Source organism: Pseudorasbora parva, chromosome 16 (assembly GCF_024679245.1).
Source record: "Pseudorasbora parva isolate DD20220531a chromosome 16, ASM2467924v1, whole genome shotgun sequence".
In the NCBI taxonomy this organism is placed as follows: Eukaryota; Metazoa; Chordata; class Actinopteri; order Cypriniformes; family Gobionidae; genus Pseudorasbora; species Pseudorasbora parva.
Window position 1 is genome coordinate 1,071,630 of NC_090187.1, and position 8,542 is coordinate 1,080,171.

The 8,542-nt window shown below is 44.1% G+C and overlaps 2 protein-coding genes across 2 annotated transcripts; one reads left to right on the forward strand and one right to left on the reverse strand.

Annotated features, from left to right (window-relative positions):
• Nucleotides 1-3,039: 3,039 nt before the first annotated feature.
• LOC137043762 (high mobility group nucleosome-binding domain-containing protein 5-like) lies at nt 3,040-5,299 on the reverse strand. Its single transcript, XM_067420178.1, has 2 exons — nt 4,832-5,299; nt 3,040-3,159 (listed from the first exon to the last, which is right to left on the reverse strand). The coding sequence occupies exons 1-2, from the start codon at nt 5,297-5,299 to the stop codon at nt 3,040-3,042; spliced, it is 588 nt and encodes a 195-aa protein (XP_067276279.1).
• A 1,301-nt stretch (nt 5,300-6,600) lies between these two features.
• LOC137043763 (uncharacterized) lies at nt 6,601-7,579 on the forward strand. The gene is made up of 2 exons (XM_067420179.1): nt 6,601-6,756; nt 6,902-7,579. The coding sequence occupies exons 1-2, from the start codon at nt 6,601-6,603 to the stop codon at nt 7,577-7,579; spliced, it is 834 nt and encodes a 277-aa protein (XP_067276280.1).
• Nucleotides 7,580-8,542: the final 963 nt, after the last annotated feature.

Consider the following 8,542-nt stretch of genomic DNA (forward strand, 5'->3'; position numbering starts at 1 on the left):
CAGGTCCACTTTGTTCGGTGAGTTCGGGATCAATGGTTAATTTATTTTTAACTCGTCCCTCATAATTATAATCCAAATCTCGCTCTGAGCTGCACATTTTACGGAGGAAAGCTTCCACAATCTCTGCGAGTTCAATGCAGGATTCGCACAACGGCTTGTCTGAAAGATGGAGCAGTTCCAACTTTAAAAACGGCCACAGCCCGTGAGTATGATTCATTTTTCATTGATGTGTTTTCCTGTAATAGTTCGTATTGTTAATTGTACGCTGTAGCAAGGAAGTAATCAAATGACAGCGCAGTTTGTTAAATGCTCATTCATACTTAACGTTATCCAACAAACACCTAACGTTACAAACTTATTTTAAATCTCAACAGCGAACTGGCTTGGAATAAGTGTAAATTATTCTTTGATTAGAGCTTTGATGTATTGTTTATCTACATCTACTTCTGTTTTTGATTTGGCTACTATAGTTAACCCAATGTTTAGTGTTGGTTTGGGTTAATAGCTCTTGCGTCAGTTCTTTCTTCAGTAGCGATCACTATAGATCCGCAGTCTTTACGGTAAAGGGGAGGGGTTTCTGAAACACGTGCACTAGGCCATTAGCCAATCAGAACACAGCTGGGCCAGCTAACCAATCAGAGCCCATTGCGTATTTTTGAGGGACCGGCTTCATAGAACCCGGAAACTATAAGGTCGTTTTCAGAAGGAGGGACAGAGCAGTGTAGAATAAAGGTAAAATATATGGAAAATAATGCCTTTTTTTTAAACGAAGCATAAACACAATCAAGCCTTCGAGAGAATGTGTTTTACGTTTGTTTAAAGTTATCTCTTTAATAATGTTTCTCAAAACGTTAACACAAAAACATTATTAATACAACGTTTGAAACGTTTTAGTTGTTTCAGAACATTCAAAGTAATGTTCCCATAATGTTTGAAGAATGATATGAGATATAATGTCGTAACAATGAAACTTAAAATGAATATTAACTAAATGTTCTTAGAAACATTTTTTTGTTACCTGAAGGTTAATACGCTTCAAAAAATGCTTTTCTTACTCAGTATTTTTGTCTATTCTAGTCGAAATATCTAAAAATTCTTACATTAAGAAGTATTTACTAGTCAAGTAAAATTATTGTCTTGTTTTGGGGAAAATAACTCAAAATGAAGAGAGTTTTTGCTTAAAATAAGATAAATAATCTGCCAATGGGGTGAGAAAAATAATCTTAATTCAAACAGAAAACAAGATTATTTATCTCACCCCATTGGCAGATTATTTATCTTATTTTAAGCAAAAACTCTCTTCATTTAGAGTTATTTTCCCCAAAACAAGACAATAATTTGTAAATACTTCTTGTTGTAAGAATTTTAGGAGGTTTGGACTAGAAACAAGACAAAATTACTGAGCAAGAAGAGCATTTTTTGCAGTGTAGAGGAACTCAGATCTGGATGTTAAGACCTGATGAGATTATAACCAGAGTTTATGCAACAGAACAGAAGTTTTGCACAGAGAGTCGAGGTGATGGAAGAGAAATGACCAATCAAAGAACTGCTGCGGTGGCAGAGTGTGTTTCCGTCTGGACTCTCAGATATATCAAACAGGCAGTTCATTACCTCGAGTGCTGGATCCTATAGCATATACTGAGCTATTGATTAAACCCAGAGCTTCTGCAGCAGGACAGGAGTATACTGCACTCGCTACACACACAGCACGAGATCGTCTGGAAACATGCATCTTTATGAGCGATTCAATGGGTTTATGAAGTTAAAATACATTCTGCGATCAATAAAGACAATATACATACTGGATTGGAGGTTAAGTGTGTGTGTGTGTGTGTGTGTGTGTGTGTGTGTGTGTGTGTGTGTGTGTGTGTGTGTGTGTGTGTGTGTGTGTGTGTGTGTGTGTGTGTGTGTGTGTGTGTGTGTGTGTGTGTGTGACCTGGTAATCCCTACGTTATGGGGACAAAATGTCCCCACAAAGATGGCAATATCCGAAATCCTTGTCCTTGTGGGGATATTTTTAGGTCCCCATGAGGAAAACATCTTATAAATCACACAGGAGGAGTTTATTTGAGAAAGTAAAAATGCAGAATGTTTCCTGTGATGGGTAGGTTTAGGGGCAGTGTGTGTGTGTGTGTGTGTGTGTGTGTGTGTGTGTGTGTGTGTGTGTGTGTGTGTGTGTGTGTGTGTGTGTGTGTGTGTGTGTGTGTGTGTGTGTGTGATGGGTAGGTTTAGGGGCTGTGTAAGGGGATAGGATCTACAGTTTGTACAGTATGAAATCCATTACGCCTATGGAAAGTCCCCATTAAACATGAAAGCACGACATATGTGTGTGTGTGTGTGTGTGTGTGTGTGTGTGTGTGTGTGTGTGTGTGTGTGTGTGTGTGTGTGTGTGTGTGTGTGTGTGTGTGTGTGTGTGTGTGTGTGTGTGTGTGTGTGTGTGTGTGTGATTAAAGTCAGATAATCAATGGACAGCAGGGGTGTGATTCTCAGCATGATAATCTGTTCACTCATGAGTCGCCTCAATCGCAAACATTTTACATTTTCTGTTCATTTTGAAGCGCATGCACTGCAAAAAATGCTCTTCTTACTCAGTATTTTTGTCTTGTTTCTAGTCCAAACATCTAAAAATTCTTAAAACAAGAAGTATTTACTAGACAAGCAAAAATTATTGTCTCGTTTTGGGAAAAATAACTCAAAATGAAGAGAGTTTTTGCTTAAAATAAGATAAATAATCTGCCAATGGGGTGAGAATAATAATCTTAATTCAAACAGAAAACAAGATTATTTATCTCACCCCATTGGCAGATTATTGATCTTAGAAACAAGACAAAAATACTTAGTAAGAAAAGTTTTTGCAGTGCAAAATAATGTCACAATCTCTAGAGAGACATATTCAGACATGAAAATGTTTTCAAATAATCAATGTAAAAGTCATAATTGTATAGTAAGTATAAGAAAAGCATTTTTCTGCAGTGTGATCCTCATTCATACTGAGAACCGGCTCAGAGATCCACTGAATGAGCTGAGGTTATCTCTAACTCAGCTGAAGCCCACCTCATATTTCTTGAGGTCCAACACGTCCTCCACTATTATTGTGTTAATTTGCACTCTTTTCTCAGCTGCCTGATCATGATTAAAGCGCTCATCTACATCGTTCCTCTGCGTGTAAGATGGATGGAGCCATTAGGCCTTTAACGGGTGTTAAAGATTATCCTCCGTCCGGAGAGCTCTTTCTGTAGAGCGCTTCTCATCCAAACCCTTCTGATGGACTTATTCTCATGAAGAGCCTTAACCTGGGGAATGAATTCCACATCGTTTATTTACGCAAATAAAATATTCCTCATTTTAATTGCATAATAATTTACATAGTTAATATAATTTTATACTATATTTTTAATCATGTTTTATTTATCATTCATTCTTTTTTGTTTTTTTCTTTTATTTTATAGCAGTAATACTGGAATAGCTGTGTGCAGATTCTACGAAAGGGTTATTTGTGACATTATTAAGTCACAGTTTAGCAGATGATTTGTATCCAGACAAACTGGCTGGAAGTTCATGTGTTGTCCACGGTTTGTTCGAGGTCATGGTCCATCTGTAATCTGCTGTGTGTGTGTGTGTGTGTGTGTGTGTGTGTGTGTGTGTGTGTGTGTGTGTGTGTGTGTGTGTGTGTGTGTGTGTGTGTGTGTGTGTGTGTGTGTGTGTGTGTGTGTGTGTGTGTGTGTGTTCAAACAATATTGGATCCTATTGATTTTCAGGACATGGACAGAATCTCATTTTCCAGAACCTCTTCTTGTGTTGCTCATAGAGGAAGGGACTCTGGAGTGAATAAATGATGTCAACAACTGATTTTTGGATGAACTGTCCTTTTAAAATGAAATAAGACTTTGCTTCTGTTTTTCTTTTGTTTTAAATTAAATGTAAAAGCTTTTATAAACCAAATCCTGTCTATCATAGCTGAAAATGTTCCATGATGATACTGAAACAGATTCTGTCTGTAAGCCGTCCATTCTGAAGGTCAATCCGCCTGTGTTTAATGTTCAGACTGACCGGCCGCATGCGGAACATGGAGCGCTAACATGGCTATTAGAAATGCAAACACAGCCAGTAAAATGTTTACAAGTCGGCTGGATTCATAGAGCCCATTATCTTTGTGGAAACGGGGACAGAATGGCTCTGTGGAGACTGTTAGTGTAGTTTTACAGGAGCGTGACGCCAGCAGGGGTCAAGGACAGGCAACAGAAGCCTTAAAAACACCTCATAACACACACAATGATAGAACCGAGAGTAGGGGCAGAGCACTAAATCATCTACACAAATTCCTGTCCTTCTGTGAGTCCTCCAGTTTTTTTTCCAATTGCTAACACACATTTTTACAAAGTAGGTTGGTTTTATTAAAATACTTTACACAATTCACAAAACCACACACCCCGACTGCAAAATACCTCATGTATCTGACAAAATTAAGCACTGCAGCCAAAACTACATAGAGCGTCATCAGAATCAAACTTTTGCATGAAATGGCACACACTTCATTCATATTGCCAGATTTTTGTCTGACCAGCAACACACCGTTGAAAATCTACACACTCATACTGAAAGGCACTCTCGTCTTTAGTATGCTTTGCCATCATACTAAAATATATAACAAATTCTTCAGATTGTTCACATGCACAGAAATATTTGCAGATACACACACTTTCCGTTTCACACAAGTTGAAACATTTATATTTTTACATTTTCACCAAACAACTTAGTGCCACAGATCTATTTACATTGGACTGAACAAAAAAACATGCGCAAAAAACTGTAAACTAAGAAAGAAAATTGCATCCTTCCTCTTCCTCTTCCTCTTCCTCTTCGTCTTCCTCTTCCTCTTCCCCTTCCCCTTCCTCTTCCCCTTCCTCTCTGGCTTCTTCTTCCCCTTCCCCTTCCCCTTCCCCTTCCTCTTCCCCTTCCCCTTCCTCTCCCCCTTCCTCTTCCCCTCCCCCCCCCTTCCTCTTCCCCTTCCTCTTCCCCTTCCCCCCCCTTCCTCTTCCCCTTCCTCTTCCCCTTCCTCTTCCCCTTCCTCTCCCTCTTCATCTTCATCTTCCCCTTCCTTTTCACCTTCCTCTCCTTCTTCCTCTCCCCCCCTCCTCTTCCCCTTCCTCTTCCTCTCCCCCTTCCTCTTCCCCTCCCCCCCCCCTTCCTCTTCCCCTTCCCCCCCTTCCTCTTCCCCTTCCTCTTCCCCTTCCCCCCCCTTCCTCTTCCCCTTCCTCTTCCCCTTCCTCTTCCCCTTCCTCTCCCTCTTCATCTTCATCTTCCCCTTCCTCTCCCCCTTCCTTTTCACCTTCCTCTCCTTCTTCCTCTCCCCCCCTCCTCTTCCCCTTCCTCTTCCTCTTCCCCTTCATCTTCCTCTTCCCCTTCCTCTTCCTCTTCCCCTTCATCTTCCCCTTCCTCTCCCTCTTCATCTTCATCTTCCCCTTCCTCTCCCCCTTCCTTTTCACCTTCCTCTCCTTCTTCCTCTCCCCCCCTCCTCTACCCCTTCCTCTTCCTCTTCCCCTTCATCTTCCTCTTCCTATTCCCCTTCCTCTTCCTCTTCCCCTTCCTCTCCCCCTTCCTTTTCACCTTCATCTCCTTCTTCCTCTTCCCCTTTCTCTTCCCCTTCCTCTTCCCCTTTCTTTTCATCTTCCCCATCTGCTTCCCTTTCCTCTTCCCCTTCCTCTTTCCCTTCCTCTTCCCCTTCCGTTTCCTCTTCCTTTTCCCCATCCTCTTTCCCTTCCATATCCTCTTGTTATTGTTGTTATTTTAGTGTGTTAGCAATTGGAAAAAACTGTAAAAGGAGACAACAAACCTATTCACCCGGAATGTTTTTAATGTTCATCTCAAAATATAAGCCTTGCTTTAAATGTTAATGAATTTCTCTCTGAAGCTCAGAGCAGCAGTTGATATTATAGCACAATAAAAGGAAAATACAAGAACTGTCAGTAATTTCATCTCAAATCATAAATTTTTCACACGATTATGAGAAAATATTTTAATTCGAACCTCAATCCCAGGGTTGTAGAAGCATGTGAAGGAGAAGCAACATAATTCAATGAGGAAATAGAGTTTTGGGGGGTTGAACCCTGCATGAACTTTGAGCTTTGACGTATTTCATGCACTCATCACTCTCACAGCTCTAAATCACTGAGTCGCCATCTTAACTAGCGGTTTGTGTTCTCCAGAGGATCGTTCATCTCCGACTCATGCAGTTCAAGACGTGTGTGTGTCAGGGTTATGCTCTGTTTTTGATTTCCTTGTGTTCACTCTCTGTTTGCTCGTCTTCCTTTGACCCAGTTTTCCCTTTGATTCTTTGGTTCATGATATTCTCCTGTCCCTCGTTAATGAACTCATCATCTCCTTTGTTTCCCCTGTGTATTTAAGCTCTCAATTTCTGTCAGTTCCTTGTCCAGTATTGTTAAAGTCTATGTGTAATGTGGTTGTGATGTCTCCAAATTATTCTCCTGTTTGTTGTGTTTATTATAAGAGTAATTGTCAGTATTGAACATCTCCTTCGTTGTGCGCTTCATTACAGCCACCAACCTTGTCAGAATACAGGACCAGAATAAAGATTGAAGGATGAACTTACCAGCAGTGCAGATGTGCTGCCTGGAACAACAGGGAAGAACCCTCGAGGACCACACAAGGGATTTTCTACAACTGGCATGCCTAAATCAGTTTCCTGAGTGCTCATTAAAGGTGTTCTACCACACCAGCCTTATTGAGCAGATGAAGGTACCGTCAATGGACTTTGGGAGACCTTTGTGAAGTTCAAAGTTTTTACTAATATACTAAAATTATTTTATTATATTTATTATATTAAATTATTATATTACTAATATAAAATTAATATAAAAATATACTTTAATATACTCCAGAGTCCCCTCCAGCCCCTGTGTCCACCCCAGAGTCCCCTCCAGCCCCTGAACCCACTCCAGAGTCCCCTCCAGCCCCTGGGCCCACTCTAGAGTCCCCTCCAGCCCCTGAGCCCTCTACAGAGTCCCCTCCAGCCCCTGAACCCACTCTAGAGTCCCCTCCAGCCCCTGAGCCCTCTACAGAGTCCCCTCCAGCCCCTGAGCTCACTCCAGAGTCCCCTCCAGCCCCTGAACCCTCTCCAGAGTCCCCTCCAGCCCCTGAGCCCTCTACAGAGTCCCCTCCAGCCCCTGAGCTCACTCCAGAGTCCCCTCCAGCCCCTGAGCTCACTCCAGAGTCCCCTCCAGCCCCTGAGCTCACTCCAGAGTCCCCTCCAGCCCCTGAACCCACTCCAGAGTCCCCTCCAGCCCCTGAGCCCACTCCAGAGTCCCCTCCAGCCCCTGAGCCCACTCCAGAGTCCCCTCCAGCCCCTGAGCTCACTCCAGAGTCCCCTCCAGCCCCTGAGCTCACTCCAGAGTCCCCTCTAGCCCCTGTGTCCACTCCAGAGTCCCCTCTAGCCCCTGAGCTCACTCCAGAGTCCCCTCCAGCCCCTGTGTCCACCCCAGAGTCCCCTCCAGCCCCTGAGCCCACTCCAGAGTCCCCTCCAGCCCCCTGGGCCCACTCCAGAGTCCCCTCCAGCCCCTGAACCCACTCCAGAGTCCCCTCCAGCCCCTGAGTCCACTCCAGAGTCCCCTTCAGCCCCTGAGCCTACTCCAGAGTCCCCTTCAGCCCCTGAGCCCACTCCAGAGTCTCCTCCAGCCCCTGGGCCCACTCCAGAGTCCCCTCCAGCCCCTGAACCCACTCCAGAGTCCCCTCCAGCACCTGGGCCCACTCCAGAGTCTCCTCCAGCCCCTGGGCCCACTCCAGAGTCCCCTCCAGCCCCTGAACCCACTCCAGAGTCCCCTTCAGCCCCTGAGCCCACTCAAGAGTCTCCTCCAGCCCCTGGGCCCACTCCAGAGTCCCCTCCAGCCCCTGAACCCACTCCAGAGTCCCCTCCAGCCCCTGAACCCACTCCAGAGTCTCCTCCAGCCCCTGGGCCCACTCCAGAGTCCCCTTCAGCCCCTGAGCCCACTCCAGAGTCCCCTTCAGCCCCTGAGCCCACTCCAGAGTCTCCTCCAGCCCCTGGGCCCACTCCAGAGTCCCCTCCAGCCCCTGAACCCACTCCAGAGTCCCCTCCAGCCCCTGTGTCCACTCCAGAGTCCCCTCCAGCCCCTGAACCCACTCCAGAGTCCCCTCCAGCCCCTGAACCCACTCCAGAGTCCCCTCCAGCCCCTGAACCCACTACAGAGTCCCCTCCAGCCCCTGAACCCACTACAGAGTCCCCTCCAGCCCCTGAACCCACTACAGAGTCCCCTCTGTTTAAATATATTCCAATAATCTAAGTTTTGTAAATGCTGTTTCTGAATGTCAAAATGTTTTGGGTATGTGTGTGTTGTTGTTTTTTCTTGGTTATGTGAGTGTTAAGAGAATTCTCCATTTTATTATTCTTCAAACATTATGGGAACTTTACTTTTAATGTTTTTTAAATGTTCTGAAACAAGCACTAACATTTATTCCTGTTAACTGTCAAGTTTACAGTTTTAATTGCGTGCTACTTCTATCAATCACA

Coding starts and splice junctions, on each gene's coding strand:
- LOC137043763 (XM_067420179.1), top strand. CDS start 6,601: ATGAACTTACCAGCAGTGCAGATGTGCTGCCTGGAACAACAGGGAAGA. Junction 6,757..6,901: donor GCCTTATTGAGCAGATGAAG/GTACCGTCAATG, acceptor TATACTCCAGAG/TCCCCTCCAGCCCCTGTGTC.
- LOC137043762 (XM_067420178.1), bottom strand. CDS start 5,299: ATGAAGATGAAGAGGGAGAGGAAGGGGAAGAGGAAGGGGAAGAGGAAG. Junction 3,160..4,831: donor GGAAGAGGAAGAGGAAGGAT/GCAATTTTCTTT, acceptor TCTTACACGCAG/AGGAACGATGTAGATGAGCG.